At 37.7% G+C, this 18,080-nt stretch overlaps 1 protein-coding gene and 1 long non-coding RNA gene across 5 annotated transcripts in view; both read left to right on the top strand.

Moving 5' to 3' along the window:
- The window catches only part of PDE7A (phosphodiesterase 7A), a 113,792-nt gene that overhangs the window by 82,314 nt on the left and 13,398 nt on the right, over nucleotides 1-18,080 (top strand). For all 4 annotated transcript variants that reach the window (XM_081816064.1, XM_006741175.3, XM_031036549.2 and 1 more), the window contains 4 exons: nucleotides 2,009-2,160; nucleotides 4,440-4,503; nucleotides 14,466-14,561; nucleotides 16,356-16,456. In XM_081816064.1, coding sequence (XP_081672190.1) covers nucleotides 2,009-2,160; nucleotides 4,440-4,503; nucleotides 14,466-14,561; nucleotides 16,356-16,456 — 413 coding nt within the window. The remainder of the gene's footprint in view (nucleotides 1-2,008; nucleotides 2,161-4,439; nucleotides 4,504-14,465; nucleotides 14,562-16,355; nucleotides 16,457-18,080) is intronic.
- Nucleotides 4,516-14,452, top strand: LOC145720911 (uncharacterized). Its single transcript, XR_014144209.1, has 3 exons — nucleotides 4,516-5,971; nucleotides 7,419-13,565; nucleotides 13,765-14,452. It is a non-coding gene; the product is annotated as an uncharacterized LOC145720911 (long non-coding RNA).

The following is an 18,080-nucleotide window of genomic DNA, read 5'->3' as shown; positions in this document are numbered from 1 at the left end:
TGTGCTCCGCAGCTCTATCACTTGCCAGAAGCGGCCGACGGAGGCCCCTCCCCCGCCGTCTATCCTCCCGAATATCGCCTCAGATTCACTTCTCTGCACGTCCTACCTTCCAGAAAGTGGTCGCTTTTCTGTTCAGAGAGTTGTTGCTATTCCTTTCTTCGATCTCCTGTTGGGTTTGTAGGTGTTCAGAATGGTTTGATCCCTATCCAGCTGAATTCCTGAGAGGAGACGAAATCCAGGTCTCCTACTCCTCCGCCATCTTGCTCCGCCCCCTCTGAGGAACTTTTTGCAAAGCACTTGGGAACATTGTTTTCACAGAACTTAGTCTACCCTCATTTCCTCAGACTTGCTAATTCTAGTTCAAACATTATCACTTGATATTAATAGTTTTACCATTTTGGTTCCAGTCCTTTTCATGTAAGTTACATTGATAAAGATCAGAAATTTGACTCTACAGTTGTTCTAGGTACTTCCTATTTTAAATTCACTGGAATGAAAAATGAGTACATTAGGAAAATTGTACATAACCATGTACATTATTTTATTTCTGGCTTATGTGAGTATATGGGAATCTGAAAACTCATCAGGTATTTCAAAAATAGGATGCATTTATTCAGTATATTTTTCACCTATCTACCTGATGCTGTTATTAGGCTTTGGAATAAAGAGATGGGAAAAAAGGTAGTTCTTGCCTACATTGGAGGTTGTCATTTATTAAAGGAGACAGGTAAATAAGCAGTTATAATCCAGTATCAGAAGTAGTCTGAGGGAGGTGTGCACAGGGAGTTTGAGAACCCAGGGCGGGGAGGTACTTCCCATTTCTCCAACATGGGGAGTGTGTGTGCAGGTGTCCAGGTTTGCCTCCCAGGAAAGGTGACACCTGAGTCAAATCTGGAGAAAGCTAGAACCTGGAGCATGAAGCCTTTTTTTCCAAACTAAGGAGATGGAGTTCATTTTAAGATGATGAGGAGCCAGTGGATACTTTTATTTAGAGCAACATGAATAGACTGGGAACTCAGTATAATTACCTTGAAGCATACTTCCAAGCAGTGGCTTCAACATCAATTTTATCATCATCTACATTGCAACCGTTTACTTAACTCATGTATACATTATCTCATTTAATCCAGCAGATATTCTTGCCATTATTTTATAGATAGGAAGACAAAGTACTAGAGGCCAATAGAGGAGTTACTGACTGGACACACGAGGGAGAATATGTTTTTTTATCTGCCATTCTACATGGTGATTTTAAGCTACTCGAAGTTAAGATGAGAGGTGTAGAGTTGTTGATCCTTAGTCTCCATTTTCATGTGTTTTATATTATGAGCATTTCACTGAATTTAGTTTGATTCTAGAGTTTAAAGATAACGTGTGTTCCCTGGGAGATGGCTTTTAACCCAAGTCCATTACTTCATCTGGTACTTAAGGAAATTTTGGTTTGTTCTAAAACTAGAGAAAAAAAAAAAAAAGGTTGTGTTAGACTTGCTCCTTTCTAGAGCTTTTCTATCTTACAGGATTTTTGTCCCTATCCTGTAGAACTCTTATAGAATAGAAATTAGTTAATTCTCCAGCCCATCTCCTTTTCCTCTCAGTAAAATTATCTTAGTATTTGAAATGATATCTCATTAGTATTAAACTTGGGACCTGGCTCCTCACTATGAAGGATAGTTTGAAACTAGGTTTTGTCTTTCTGTTCCATAATGTTTATACAGCATATTCAAGCAATAGAATGAGAGGTGATAATGCTTCAGAGTTTAAAAAAAAAAAAAAAAACTGATTATTAATCCAGCCACACTTTTCATTAGCTTTCTAACTGCTGTCAAAATTGACCATTTACCCCTTCGTTCCTAGTTCTTTAGTTGAAAATACAAATAAAGTATTTCTTCTCTCCTAGAAATGTGGTATGATTTATTTTTATTTGTGTATAACTAGAAAGGGGTAATACAAAGATAGTGTATGCACAATTTTGACTTGCTATACTCACCTTTTACTTCTTTTATTTCAGCTCAATCTGAAATTGAAGTTTCTGTGTCTGCAAGGAATATCAGAAGGTTACTAAGTTTCCAGCGGTATCTTAGATCTTCACGCTTTTTTCGTGGTACTACTGTTTCAAATTCTCTAAACATTTTAGATGATGATTATAATGGACAAGCCAAGGTGTGTATTGCTTTTTCAAGAAAGCATTAATCTTTGATAAGTTTAATGAAGCCTTTTTCCCCCATGTGGTATTGAATTATTAGAAACTTTCTTAGTGGGGCGCCTGGGTGGCTCAGTAGTTAAGTGTCTGCCTTCAGCTCAGGTCATGATCCCAGGGTCCTGGGATCGAGCCCTGCATCGAGCCCTGCATGGGGCTCCCTGCTCCGCGGGAAGCCTGCTTCTCCCTCTCCCACTCCCCCTGCTTGTGTTCCCTCTCTCGCTATGTCTCTCTCTGTCAAATAAATAAATAAAATCTTTAAAAAAAAAAAAAAAAACCTTTCTTTGTATGCAAAAATCAGTTAAGCCCATTCTTCAGGTTTTTCCTTTAGAGCACATGTTCATTTTATAAGTAGGGAAATTTCTGAAGTTAACTAAAATAGTGAAAATGTTTTCATTTATTATAACATTAAGTAACAAGTAGATCAGTAGAACATTAAACTATAAGATCACACAGACTCTTAACTCTGGGAAGAATATTATAGCTGTTCTGGTCTAATTTCTATGTTCTGTAGGTAAGGAATCAATGGCCTGAAGAGCATCAGAGACTTGTTTGAGGTCACCTCCTGGGTAGAGGTACACCCAGCACAGGACGTTAGGCCTCATGACTTTCAGTCAAATGATTTTTCATAGTCCCTTCCATCACTGAGTTATTTTGAGGATTTATACGTTTTCTTTTCTTTTTTCTTTTTTTTTATCTTATTCCTATTTTATTTTATTTTTTTATGAAGAAAACTATTTTTTTCTTATGTTCAATTATCCAGCATATAGTACATCATTAGTTTTTGATGTAGTGTTCAACAATTCATTAGTTGCATGTAACACCCAGTGCTCATCTCCACACGTGCCCTCCTTAATACCTATCGCCCGGTTACCCCATCCCCTACCCCTCCTCCCTTGTAACCCTCAGTTTGGTTCCCAGAGTCCAGAGTCTCTCATGATTTGTTTCCCTCTCTGATTTCTTCCCATTCAGTTTTCCCTCCCTTCCCCTGTGGTCTTCCGTGCTATTCCTTACGTTTTCTAATTAAACCCAGTGATTGTGAGCATTATTTTCTATTTATATAGTTTAAAAGAAATGTCTTAATGAAGGTAGAGCTCAGATGAGCTTGTTTTTGACCAAATGAGTGTTTTAAATAATCTTATGTTTCTAGTATTTTTAAAATTATTTTTTGACTTAATATTTACAGGCCAGATTTTGTAAGTGTGTGTACATAGGGCGAAGCACCTTCTTTACGATTACATTAAAGTGAAAAAAAACTGCTTCCCGGTTTGATGAAAGAACACCTTAATAGAAGGTGTTCATGCTTTCTTTAAATTTTAAAAAGTTTACATGTTATGCTTTTAAAAATGAGAATATTGATCTGTGTATGATTAGTTGTGAGTACTATCATAAGTAATAGTATTATTTATGTCAATTTATTGATAAATGTGTACAACAGTGAACTATCCACAAAAGTTTCAGGTTACAAATATATGGTTTAAAAATACAATCAGTTTCATTTTGGGGTTGTGGGATTTATTTGCTCAACTGAAATACACATCAACTTAAAAATAAATGTAATAAATGCTGTTACTTATTATATAAAGAATATAAATAAATGGCTGCAAGTTGGGAGTGTTTTTTAAGAAAATGAATAACAAATAATTTAAGCATAGTGTAGTATGGCTGTCAAGTGCCTCGTTTCCAGAGTCAGACCACCTGATTTTAGATCCCAGCTCTGTTACTTTTTAGCTGCTCAAGTTAGTTACGTTTAGCCTGTTTCCCCATCTGTAAATGAGGATTGAAAACAATGCCTACTTCATAGTGTTGATATGAATAGTAAGAGTGAACTAGCACTTTTAACAGTAGGGAATATAGTAAGTACTCAGCTATTATAACTTATTTTTACGAGACTTTTAAAATCTAGTTTCTAGACCATGCAGTGTATGAACCACACTTCCATGGTATTAAATTATATTAGAATTCTTGAAAAGTTCATGGGAGTATAGCAGTGAATTGAAAGAAACATTAATCTTACCTGTACATTCATTAATTGGAAAGCAAAATAATACTTGGTTTTCCAAATGGAGCTTACGTTTTGGATACTTTTTTGGAGTCGGCTGGAAAGGTCACGATTAAAAAGAATGTACTTAGCATTTCTTAGATCACTTTTCATTTTTACTCACTTCTCTATGGGCTATCTACAAAAGACAGACTGTTACTGAAATGAAATTACAGTAAGAATGTTTGGTTTTCATTTCAGTGTATGCTGGAAAAAGTTGGAAGTTGGAATTTTGATATCTTTCTATTTGATAGACTAACAAATGGTAAGTGAAGAATTTGACTTACTCACATTAATGTGTACTCTAGATTCTGCATTGATGGTACAGCCCCTGGTGGGTTGTTGCTTTCATTCCTTTAGGTTGTGAGCCCTCTGCTGGCAGAACACCATTTTGTCCCTTCTTTGGTGACTGATCTAGAAGCCCAGAGAATCACTCTCATCATTTTATTTTTTCATTACTCTTAGCAGTGATCAAAAGTTATAATCCTCACCCTAGCTAATGCTGCTATTATGAATAACCCAAAGTGAAATTGTTACCTAGTTCTTTATTTTTCTGTTTTGGTTTCTTTTGGATTGTGGCTATTTACAGTGCCATCTTCTGATACTGTATTCCAGTTTTGATAGCCACGGATATGTGGTAGATTAATGACATTTTGAGAGATATCCTTTCTTCCAACCTTGTGGTTCTCAGGCTTTTCTTTCTCTGAACACTTGAGAGAGAGGACATATTCTAATCAGTGGTTCCTTCTGACACTGCTTCTCCATGGTTGGATGGGGATGAGCTTGTAGCTTCTTTAGGAGTCTTATCAGAATCTATAGAATATGAGTGGTTTGAAAACACCAGGTGATTCTAATCTGTTTACCCCCTCCTGTGTTTTGTTTTGTTTTGTTTTAGGGGTAGGGGTCATGTTTCCTTATTCTCTTTGGGAACAGGAAAAGGATTCCCTCTGGGAATCATTTTTATTTAGGATAAAATTTTTGGCATAAAAATGGTACATGTAGTTCAACTAGACTTTGTCCTTGTCTAAATATCTCTTTAATAAGTGAAGCAGAGTGGGCAGTACGTGGAGAGGAAGTCACTTCGGAGTGTTTAGAATGAAGTAATGAGGAAGTCACTTTGGAGTGTTTAGAATGAAGTAACAGCTAGGTAGTTCACTGCTGTATACTTTGAAATCACCATTCTTTTTCTTATTTTACTTTGGAATGAAGCTCATTTCATAAGGAAGCCAAATACAGAAAATGGACAAGCAGATACAACTTTATTCATCTTGAGAATCAATGAGGAACTAGCTTTTTGGAATTACTGTATGATTTCCCATAATCTGTGTGGCCCATGTAAGGTGAAAATAGCTTTGTAATCACCTTCCATTTGTCTGTGTGCCGTTGACAAAATAAATTCGACTGATTCTAGGCAAAATTGTAAAGACAATGAACTCTGCCTTATCAGCTTACCTCTCTCCTGCTACCCTGCCCTTTTGTTTTTGTTTTTTTCCTTTTCTGTTTCTCTTCCACCTCTCCTTTGCCCTTTGGTGACTGTTCTGTTCCTCTCCCTGCCCCCACTTTGGCATGTCCACACAGAAAATTTTCTAGTATCATTTACACAGTTGTCCTTCCCTTTTTAAAAAAAATGTGAAGTATCAGTTGACTCATCTAAGATCTGGGAAATTTCTTTTTTTCTAACTTAATGTGAATATTACTTCAGTTGTTACGTCAAAATAAATGTAAATAGAACAGTGCCACCCTTAGCACCTTCAAAGTTTAGCCTTTTGTAAACTGTGATAGCTCATAGCCTATAATTAGTCTATTGGGACACTTGTCACTCATCGAAATAAGTGATTGTTCTCTAAACTTTATTTCTAAAAAGTACGTATCCTGCTAGTCCGGGATCTTGGTGATGAAAGTAGAGTGAGGTTGACAGTGTGTGGAATGGGCAGAATAGCTATTAGCTACATTAGTTAATTTAACACTTTGCTTTCACTTTAATCATCTCATTACTTTTTGTGGAGTTGGCCAGATGGTTTCTTCTTAAGGTTGATTGTTAGGAGTTAGCTACCCACCTATGATTTTTACAGATGGTGATACACATATTCAGTTAAATACAGCCACCAAAAAGTTACAGGAATTCTGTCCATGAAGAGATATTATTGAGAAGCAAATGGGCAGAAGAGAAAATTTTTTTAATTTTCAAAATTTAATTAGAAGTGCTTTCCTTTTTTAAACTGCTTAGCTTGAAATGAATTCTGGGTGATATATGTATATGGTATCCAAGTATATAGTTTTCCTGTCTTGTTTATTGACCCAGTGCTTTCTGTTATTTCTTACTCTGGGCAATTCACCGGAGGACATTGTGGAAAGAGGCAAAACTCAGTGATTCCCACCAAGACAAATGGCCCCCAGCTTGCCCACTGCAAGGAAGAAAGTACTTGCCATCTGCTAGAGTACGTTCCTTTTATAGGAATGAGAGATTATGTGTGAAATAGCAAGATATGGTTTGTCACCCCTGAAATCTGTCTGGCATGTGAGGGACCCTTGTTGCCATCCTGTGTTATGGCCTTAATCTAGATGCCTTTATTTCTTTTTCTTGTCTGATTGTTGTGGTCCATGCTTCCAGTACAGTGTTGAATAAAAGTGTCAAGAGTGGGCATCCTTGTTTTGTTCCTGATCTTAGAGGGAAAGCTTTCAGCTTTTCACCATTGAGTCTGATGTTACTTGTGGGTTTGTTGTATTTGGCCTTTTTTTATTGAGGTTTGTTCCTTCTATACTTGATTTGTTGAGAGTTTTTATCATAAGTGGATGTTGAATTTTGTCTAATGGTTTCCCTGCATCTATTGAGGTGATAATATGATTTTTTTCCTTTATTTTGTTAATGGGATGTATCATGTTGATTCATTTACAGATGTTGAACCATCCTTACATTCTGGAATAAAACCCACTTGATCGTAGTGTATGATCCTTTTAATATATTGTTGAGTTTGGTTTGGTAATATTTGGTTGAGTATTTTGCATAAATGTTCATCAAGAATATTAGACTGTAGTTTTCTTTTTTTGTAGTGTCTGTCTGGTTTTGGTGTCAGGGTGATGCTGGCCTTGTAGAATGAATACAGAAACATTCCTTTCTCTTTAATTTTTTGAAATAGTTTGAGAAGGATAGGTACTTCATCTTCTCTAAGTGTTTGGTAGAATTCACCTGTGAAACCATCTGGTCCTGGACTCGTTAGTTGGGGGTTTTTTGATTACTGATTCATTTCATTGTCAATAATTGGACTGTTCAGATTTTCTGTTTCTTTGTGATTCAGTCTTAGAAGATTACGTGTGTCTAGGAATTTATCCATTTCTTCTAGTTTGTCCAGTTTGTTGGCATATGCTTGTTTTATTAGTCTTGTAAAATCTGTATTGCTGTGGTGTCTGTTGATCTTCTCCTCTTTCATTTTTGATAGTATTTACTTGAGTCCTTTCTCTTTTTTTTTCCTTGATGAGCCTGGCTAAAGGTTTATCAACTTTATTTATCATTTCAAAGAATCAGCTCTCAGGTTTATGAATGTTTTCTATTACTTTTTAAGTCCCATTTCATTTATTTCCACTCTGATCTTTATTATATCCTTCCTTGTACTTTTTTTGGGCTTTGTTTTTGGGGCTTTGTTTTTTCCTCTTTTTCTCATTCCTTTAGTGTAAGCTTAGATTGGTTCTTTGATATTTTGTCTTAGTGCTTTTGGTAGGCTTTATCACTCTAAACTTCCCTTTCAGTACTGCTTTTGCTGTGTCTCTTATATTTTGGAACATTGTATTTTCATTTTCATTTGATTCAAGGTGTGTTTGAATTCCTCTTTGATTTTTTTCATTGACCCCTTGGCTGTTTATTAGCATGTTGTTTAGCCTCCACATGTTTGTGTTTTTTTCCAGTTTCTTTTTTTTTCTTGTAATCTAGTTTCATACTCTTGTGGTTGGAAAAGATACTTGATATGATTTCAGTGTTCTTAAATTTATGGAGACTTATTTTGTGGCCTGACATGTGACCTATCCCGAGGAATACAGTGTTCCATGTTTACCTCAGAAGTGAATTCTGCTGTTTTTAGATGGAATGTTCTGTATATATATGATAAGTCCATCTGGTCTAAGGTGTCATTTAAGACCACTGTTTCCTTATTGATTTTCTGTCTGGATGACCTAGCTACTGATAATAAGTGGGGGGTATTAAAGTCCCCTACTAATATTGTATTACTGTTAATTTCTCCCTTTATGTCTGTTTATATTTGCTTTATATATAGGTGCTTCTATGTTGGGTGCATAGATATTTACTGTTTTTTTTATCCTCTTGTTGGATTGATCCCTTCATCATTATGTAATTCCCTTCTTGTCGCTTGTTACAGTTTTTATTTTAAAGTCTGTTTGTCTGATACAAGTATTGCTACCCAAGCTTTTTTTCATTTCTATTTTCATGGAATATTTTTTCCATCCCTCGACTTCCAGTCTGTATATGTCTTTAGGTCTGAAATGAGCCTCTTGTAGGCTATATATAGATGGGTCTTGATTTGTTTATCCATTCAGTCACCCTGTTATTTGATTGGAACATTTGGTCCGTTCACATTTGAAGTAATTGTTAATAGGTATGTATTTATTGCCATTTTGTTGTTTTCTGGTTGTTTTATAGTTCTCAGTTTTTCTTCTGTTGCTGTCTTCCCTTTGATTTGATTACTTTCATTAGTGTTGTGTTTTTATTCCTTTTTCTTTATATTCTGTGTATCTCTTAGAAGTTTTTAGTTCATCATTACCATGAGGTTCATATATTACACATCATGTATATAGCAGTCTATTTTAAGATGACAGTCACTTAAGTTTGAACACATTCTAAAAGGACTACATTTCTACTCCCCCCCCCACAACATTTTGTATTTTGTGTCATATTGTATATATTTCCTAAGTAAATATTGTAGATACAGTTGATTTTACTACTTTTGATTTTTAACCTTAATATAAGCTTTATAAGTGGCAGGTCCACTACCTTTCCTATGTTTGCTTTTACTAGTAAGACTTTTTTCCTTCATAATTTTCTTCTATTTTTTTACCTTTTCTTTCTGCTCAAAGAAACCCCTTTAACATTTCTTATAAGGCCTGTTTAGTGGTGATGAACTTCTTTAACTTTTGTTAAAACTTTAACTCTTTATCTCTCCCTCAGTTCTGAATGATGGCCTTGCTGGGTAGAGTATTCTTGATTGTAGGTTTTTTCCTTTCAGTACTTTGAATATATCATGCCACTCTCTTCTGGCCTGCAAAGTTTCTGCTGAAAAATCAGTTGGTAGTCTTATGGGGTTTCCTTTGTTCATAACTAGTTGCTATACTCTTGCTGTTTTTAAGATTCTTTCTTCATCTTTAATTTTTGACATTTTAATTATTTGTCTTGGTGTCGACTTCCTTGGGCTCATCTTGTTTGGGACTCTCTTTGCTTCCTGGACCTAGATGTCCGTTTCCTTCCCCAAGTTAGGGAAGTTTTCAGCTATTATTTCTTCAAATAAGTTTTCTGCCCCTTCCCTTTCTGTTTTCTCCTTCTGGGGCTCCTATCATGTGAATATTAGTATGCTTGATGTTGTCCCAGAGGTCCCTGAGACCTTTCTCATTTTTAATTTTTTTTTCATTATTGCTGTTCAGTTTAGATGGTTTCTACTACCCTGAATTTCACATCACTGATCTGGTCTTTTGCATAATCTAATCTGCTATTGATTCCCTCATTGTATTTTTCACTTTAATGTATTCTTCAGCTCTGATGCATTCTTTTTTATATTTTCTATCTCTGTTGAGTTCATCCACTTTTCTCTCAAGTTTGGTGAGCATCTTTATGACCATTACTTTGAACTCTTCATGAGGTAGATTGCTTATTTCCATTTCATTTAGTATTTTTTTAAGGTTTTGTCTTGTTCTTTCATTTGAAACATGTTCCTCTGTCTCTTCCTTTCCCTGCCTCTCTATTTTTGTTTGTATATATTAAGTAGATCAGCTGTGTCTCCTGGTCTTGAACATGTGGCCTTATGTAGCAGGCATCCTGTGGGGCCCAGTAGCACAGTACGCCCTGGTCACTGTAACCAGGAGCTCCAAGGGTTTCCCCTCTGTGGGCTACATGTGCCTTCCTTTGTGGCTGGATCACGACTAATATGGGGGGCAGGGCTAGCCCCCAGTGTGGCTGGCTGTGACTGTTGTGGGCGCACTTGTAGACGGGCCTGCAACCCCTGCTAGGGCAGGTGCCACTTTGGTGGGGTGCCAGTCCCACTATGTGCAACAGGATGCGAGCCACTTTGGAGGGGTGTCTGCCAGGGTGGGTAGGTTGGACTGGACTGGTCCACAGGGAAACACCTGGTCAGGTGAGTAGCCCTAGCAAGGTAGATAGTGTCAGAACTGGTGCCCGCCAGCATCAGGCCAGCTAGACAGGAGGAGGGCAAGAAAAATAGTACCTTTCAGTGCTTCCATTCCTGGAGAAAGTTCCCTGACCCTATTGCACAAGCCCTAAAATTAGTGAATTTCCTTAACTTATCGCCAAGTAGTCTTTAAACTCTTGGCCTCTGTGCTAGTCTCAAACAAGGGAGTTTGTGTGCAGGCCCTTTAAGAGTGGAATCTTGGCTTCCCATAGTCCTCCAGCTCTCCTGGAATTAAGCTTTGCTGATTTTCAAAGCTTCTGGACCTAAGCCCTGCTGATTGTCAAAGCCAGATGTTATGGAGGGTTGTCTTCCTGGTGCAGATCCCCAGGGCAGTGGATGCCTGATGTGGGGCTTGAACCCTTCACTTCTCAGGGAGGATCTCTATACCTATGATATTCCTCCTGCTTATGGGTCACCAACCTGGGGGTGTAGGTTCTGACCAAACCACATCTCTGTTTCTCCTACCCTTCATGATGTGGCTTTTTCTTTATATCTTTAGCTGTGGAAGAGCTATTCTGCTAGTCTTCAGGTTGTTCTCAGAGACTTGCTCTATATGTACTTGCAGTTTTGGTGTATTCATTGCAAGAGGTGAGCTCAGGATCCTGCTACTCTGCCATTTTCAGCAATTCCTGCCTATTTTTAAATGGAGGTATAATTGATATATATAACATTATATTACCTTTAAGTGTACAATGTAGTGATTTAATATATGCATATATTTAAAACATTACAAAAAGTTTAACATCCATAACTGTACATAATTACAATTTTTTTCTTGTGATGAGAACTTGTAAAGTCTACTCCCTTAGCAACTTCCAGATATGCAATACAGTATCTTTATTTTATTGTTTTAAGTAGGCTCCATACCCAGCTTGGAGGCCAACACAGAGCTTGAACTCACAACCCTGAGGTCAAGACCTGAGTTGAGATCAAGAGTCAGACACTTAATTGACTGAGGCACCCAAGTGCCCCTGCAATGTAGTATTATTAATTATAGTCACCATGCTGTAAGTAACATCCCCCAGACTTATTTTATAGCTGGAGATTTGTACCTTTTGACCCCCATCACTTATTTTGTCAACATTGCCAACCCTCGCCTCTGACAACCACCAATTTATTCTCTGTATCCGTGAGCTTGGTTTTTTGTTTAAGATTCCACATATAAGTTAGATCATATGGCGTTTGTCTTTCTCTGTCTGACTTATTTCACTTAGCATAAGGCTCTTAAAATTAATCAATGTTGTTGCAAATGGCAAGATTTCCTTCATTTTTATGGCTGAATAATATTCCTTTGTATATGTATACCACATATTCTTTTTCTGTTCATCTGTCTACAGACACTTAGGTTGCTTCCATAACGTGGTTATTGTAAATAATGCTGCACTGAACATAGGGGTGCATATATCTTTTTGAATTAGTGTTTCCTTTTCTTGGGATAAATACCCAGAAGCAGAATTGATAATATGTTAGTTCCCTTTTTTAATTCTTCGAGGATCCTCCTACTGTTCTTCGGAGTGGCTGCACCAATTTACCTTCCCCCGAACAGTGCAAGAGGGTTTCCTTTTCTCCACATCCTCACCAACAGTTGTTACTTCTTGTCTTTTTGATAACTTTTCTGACAGATGTAAGGTGATATCTCATTATGGTCTTGATTTGCCTTCCCTGATGATTAGTGATATTGAGCATCTTTTCATCCAAGTCTGGGCCATCTGTGGGTCTTCTTTGGAAAAATGTCTATTCATATCCTCTGCCTATTTTTTAACTGGATTGTTTGCTTGAACATACGTTGTGAAATATGAAGGTAAAGTTGGTTGTTATAGCAGTAATAACAGAAAGATAGCTCACTTCTTCACAAATGGTTCCAAAGCGCATGGGCTTCTGTTTATATCAATAGAGTGTTATCAGGATTTGAATACATTTTAACATTTAGTTTCTTAAGAGGTTTAAAAAATTTTTTTTCATTTAAAACCTGATATGTCAGGTTTTTAAAGAAGAATATCTTTTGGTCTTCTGCATCTTTTCCACGGTTTCTCACTCAGGTATTTTTCAGTTAATTTATATTTTTCCTCAGCCATGGGCTGCTGTTGACAGTTGTTTAGGCAGTTTTGGGTAATGAGTTTAGCCCAGTGGTCCTTTTTAATTCTTCATAAATGTTATTACTATAAATATGCAATGTGGGAATATTAAGTGCTTTATAGATTTTTGTAGGAATCATGGATTTCTTTAGAGAATACGAAAATCATGGTTATGTTATTGTTATTGTCTAAATGCTGACAATAAATTATAAGCTCGTAACTCTTTAAAACTTACATTTTTTAAAATTAATTTTTTAACATTCATTTTTTAAGTAACGTATGTGTCCTATAGAGGAAATCTACGAAACCTCAAAATATAATAGAAGGTATAAAAAATGGAGAGTCACATCTTGGAAGAGAAACTGACCATTGTAACAATGGTAGTTTTTCCAAATTTAATTTCTATACTAGTGTTGACTCTGTTGTCAGTGACAAAGGAGTGGAAGTTGAGGATGAGGTAGTCCCCACTGCATGTATCAGCTCTTTCGGAAAATTTAGTTATGTAGGGGAATAGAGAGGGTGACTCTGGAGGGAGCCAAGAGTCAGATACTCTCTGTTGTTTGAGAGAGAAGAAAATCTAGAGCATGTCCAAGTGCTCATGCTTATTGGAACAATATAGGGAACGACTGAGGAGGGGTATTTTGATTCACTGGGCTGGAGGAGGCATGTGGGGTGTGTTGGTAGGATATCCAAGCAAGGTTTCTGAGAAACTCTGGAGGGGTGGAGGGATTGGCTTTGAAAAGGAAAGGGAACTTGAGGGCTTGTATATTTTCTGTTGAAGTCTGAGCCTGTTGAGAATGAGGGGGTGAATGGGAAGTATGTCAAAAGTTTGAGAAGAGGGCGCCTGGGTGGCTCAGTTGGTTAAGCGACTGCCTTCGGCTCAGGTCATGATCCTGGAGTCCCAGGATCGAGTCCCGCATCGGGCTCCCTGCTCGGCGGGGAGTCTGCTTCTCCCTCTCCCCACTCTCATGTGCTCTCTCTCATTCTCTCTCTCTCAAATAAATAAATAAAAAATCTTTAAAAAAAAAAAAAGTTTGAGTAGAAAAGGCTTGAAAATAGGCATTTGAGGCAGTAAATTAGCCATTTCACTAGAAAAACATAGTAAGACTTCTATGTAGTGTTGACCATGAACTTAGAATCCTAGAATTCTGCCTAGTTTTGTGACCACTACCCAGCCCCCTTGCAGCTACTCAGATTTCTTGCTACAAGTGTGGGCGAGTCAAGTGGTCCAGTTCAAAGTTTTGATCTTGAAGTCATCGATCCCTCTTCCTACCTCGGTCTCTTGAAGAATAAACACAAACTCCACCTAACACGGTGCAGCTAAGGCAGTTGACTTTGGACATTCTCGTTCAGTTAAAACACCATGATAGAGGGATGGGTAGCTGAAGGTAGTGCAGCCATGTTTTGGGTGCTTTGGGAAGTTGCATTCAACTTAGTGTGGGACAATTTTCAAAGTTTTCTATTGATTGTAATTATTTTGGTGTCTTTCAAAAAATTGATCTATTTGAAAATGCTTATCTTATTTGGTGATAGAAAAACGAAACAGCCATTTTTTCCCTTAGAATGGAAAAAAAGAGATGTGATACTTAAAGTTCATAGCTGGTAAAATAAAAGGATATAAATCTTAGATAGACAAAAAGTAGGAAGTTGCACTCTCAATGTTTTATATTCAAAACCCCTATTTGGAAGCACAATGCAATTACGCGAGCCTGTATTTCTTACTGATACCTCTTCTTCTTTCGTTTTAGGAAATAGTCTAGTAAGTTTAACCTTTCATTTATTTAGTCTTCATGGATTAATTGAGTACTTCCATTTAGATATGATGAAACTTCGTAGATTTTTAGGTAAGTGATTTCAACCCATTTAACAGTAATAAGATTTAAACTGTTTAAATTTTCATCAGTTGTATCAGTTAGCTATCGCTCTAAAACAAACTACTCCAAATTTAGTGGCTTGAAATGACACGCATTTATTGAGCTGCTGAGTCTCAGGGGCTGTTGAATGCTGCTTGTGGTCCGGCTGAGCTCATTTATGTGCCTGCAGTTGACAGCAGGTGGGCTGCTCCATGGGCCTTGCCTGGGACCTCAGCTGGGACACTCAGCTTCGTGTGGCTCAGCTCTCCATGGTCTCCCATTAAATTAAAAGGAGGCAGAGGAGTTTGGCACCTTAATAAATTCACATTAAAAAACAAAAAAGGAGGAAATACTTATTGTACAACAAGCTGAGCTTGTTCAAGGAGTGGTGGCCAGTCTCCAGGAGAGAGCTGGTGACCCCAGACCCCCGGAACCCGGTGTCGGCACTGCTCTCCTTCACGCCACAACATCCTGTTGGCTAAAGCACATCAGGTGGGGATGAGCACACCTCTCGGCCAGGAAGCTTTGAAGGTTCAAACCATGGCTGGAGAGCAAGGTGAAGAAATGGGACACTTCTGCAGTCAGTCTCTTAGTTGACTACAGCTTTGTTATAAAGATGACACCGTTTCTGTCCTTTTTAAAAAGTTTGAAAGCTCAAACTTGAAAAAATCAGTTACATTGTGCTTAGGTGTTCTCTTTTTCTGATCCCAGAAATCTCTTTACAGTACACTTTAAAGATTATTTTTAATATGTTTAAACATGCATGGTGATATTTGCTTAGGACTGCTCTGCTAGGAAAAAAGTTGAAGTTTTTCACCAAATAAATACATTAAAAGAAAAGAAGCATGAGGATTATTTCTTACTTTTTTAAAGAAGAAGATATTTTCTTTCCTTTTAAATACCAAACGAAGATAAATTTATTACCTAGGCCCTTGAGAAACTTTTCATGTATATTTATTTATAATTTATGTCTGTAATACTATAGTTATATATTATATAAATTATAAAACACATACAAGAATAGATACTAACAAGAGTAATGAAAAAGTTGTTTGAAAGGTTGGATTAAAGTAAATACAGATTTGCAGTGCTCCTTCCTTCTCACCGGTAAGTCGTAGTTTAGCACTGTGGAATTGGTTCACATTACTTAGTGACCAGTAGATTAGAGTGTTACCTACTAGGGCCACGGCGGGCCTGATGGCAGTGGGGTTAGCTCTACCCTAATCCTAGTCTACTTTTTCATGAGAGCATAACAGACACTGAGCAGAGCGTAGGATTAGCAGAAGGTCCAGCCTTACTACTGAAAAACTAATGCCAGATCTGAAACTTACCTCATGGATCATGTTCATATACCACCAAATGACTGTCCTATTTTACCTTCATATAGATTTTTGTTCACTGATAAGTGTCTAGAATCTAAAACAGTACTTGGTCCAATAAGTATGTATTCAATGAATTGTAGTGTTTTTTAGTTAAACTGAGAAACTTTTAAAATTACATTTAAAAGAGGGGAGTTTGGCACAATGATAGATTCACATTTTGAAAGAGAAAAATATTTATTGTTTTGACATGACTACCTTTTGAAAATTTCAAACAAGTCTGCAGTCAAATGGTATTGATTCTTTGGTAAACATGTGACTTATGAGGTGATTATCATCTCTTAATCTGAACAGTTAGCTGATAGCCACATGAAAATTTTAAGTGGAAAACTCATAATCACCATAATTTTTGTACTTGTACATGCTTCTCACCTACAATGAAATCTGGGATCTTTTTTCTTTGCAGTTATGATTCAAGAAGATTACCACAGTCAAAACCCTTACCACAATGCAGTCCATGCTGCAGATGTTACTCAGGCCATGCACTGTTACTTAAAAGAACCTAAGGTAAGGTGCTGGGTAAAAATCCTAAGAAAATTCCTTTTCCTTAAATTAGTGATTTGACTCAAAATGAGAGGCTTCCTTCACAAGAATGAGATCTGGCTGGATCAAGTTTCCCATCGTGGTTATATTTGTAAGTGCAGCAGCTGGAGAACTGGGTGATTGTTGAAAGTGAGGCTGGAGAAGTCCAGGCAAGGTCCAGATCCTAGGCACCCCCTCCCCCCCAGGGCTATGTTAAGACACTGGCATTTATACCAAGCTTCTTGTGAGCTCCATGAGGGTGGATAGCATTAGTCCAGTTCAGTGAATGAATGGGGAGCTACAGAAGAGAAACAGGAGACTTTAGAAAACTATCCTGTGGTGTAAAAATGAATCTGACAAGACCAGGAAAATGGACGCCTGTCAGGAGCTGTTTGATTTCGATGCACTACGAAAGAGCCTGGTGGCCCAAGCTAGGACAAGTAGGCTTGGGAAAGGAGAGAGGTGGGTGGTCTGTAAGGTCTCTTGGGAGTTAGAATGCCCAGGTTATGGTGTCTGCATGCATGTGGGGGAGGGAAATAGGGAGAAGAGTCAATGAAGACTGCATGGGGCAGCAGAGTAGAAGGTGGAATTCTGTGAGAGAAAGAACGTAGAAAAGGGAGCAAGTTTTGGGGGTAAGGCTGGTAGAAATGAGGAGTTCCATTTTGGATATGTGAAATTAAACGTATTTGGGTGATATCCAAATGGAGATGTTGACTAGAGTTGGATCAAAGACGCTGGAGCATAGGAGAGAATCTGTTGGAGATACAGATGCGGGAATCATTAACTGGAGATGGTAACAGAAAGCCACGTTTGCCCGTGGACATTTCCTACCCGAGCGTTCTGAAATTACATTGGCTTACTCTTAGCTCAGCTTCTAAACTCTTCTCCCCTGGGATCTGAATTCTGGCTAGACGTTAGAAGGGAAAGCAGCCTGACTAAACCAGTTTGTGCTAGTTGATGCCAACTTTGAGAATATAGCCATGTGGTTGCTTGTCTTCTGATTTTTCAAGAGATTGTGGAATATGTGAAAATACCCCAATTTTTAAAGTATATATGTCATGACTTTTTTTTAAAGATTTATTTATTTTAGTGTGAATGCGCATGCATGGGGGGGAGGGGCGGAGGGAGAGGGAGAGAATATCCCAAGTAGACTCCCCGCTTAGCGTGGAGCCTGACACAGGCGTCTATTCCACAACCCTGAGGTCATGACCTGAGCTGAAATCAAGAGTTGGGCACTTAACTGATTGAGCTACCCAGGTGCCCCACATCACTTTTTTAAAAAAGCAACTTTATTGTGGTGTCACTTATATGCAATAATAAAATGTATACATTTCATGGGTACAGTTTTTTTTTTTAATTTTAAGATTTATTTATTTGTCAGAGAGAGCGAGAGCACAAGCAGGGGAAGTGGCAGGCAGAGGGAGAAACAGGCTCCCTGCAGAGCAAGGAGCCGGATTCGGGACTCGATCCCAGGACCCTGGGGTTATGACCTGAGCCGAAGGCAGATGCTTAACCAGCTGAACCACCCAGGCGTCCCTTTTTTAAAATTTTTTTTAAGATTTTATTTATTGATTTGTCAGAGATCATGGGTACAGTTTTTTTTTTTTTT

This window comes from Leptonychotes weddellii, chromosome 4, assembly GCF_054177405.1.
Source record: "Leptonychotes weddellii isolate Sample4059 chromosome 4, ASM5417740v2, whole genome shotgun sequence".
Classification (NCBI taxonomy): Eukaryota; Metazoa; Chordata; class Mammalia; order Carnivora; family Phocidae; genus Leptonychotes; species Leptonychotes weddellii.
Note: the sequence above shows the minus strand (reverse complement) of the source record. Positions and strands in the feature narration are given on the sequence as shown.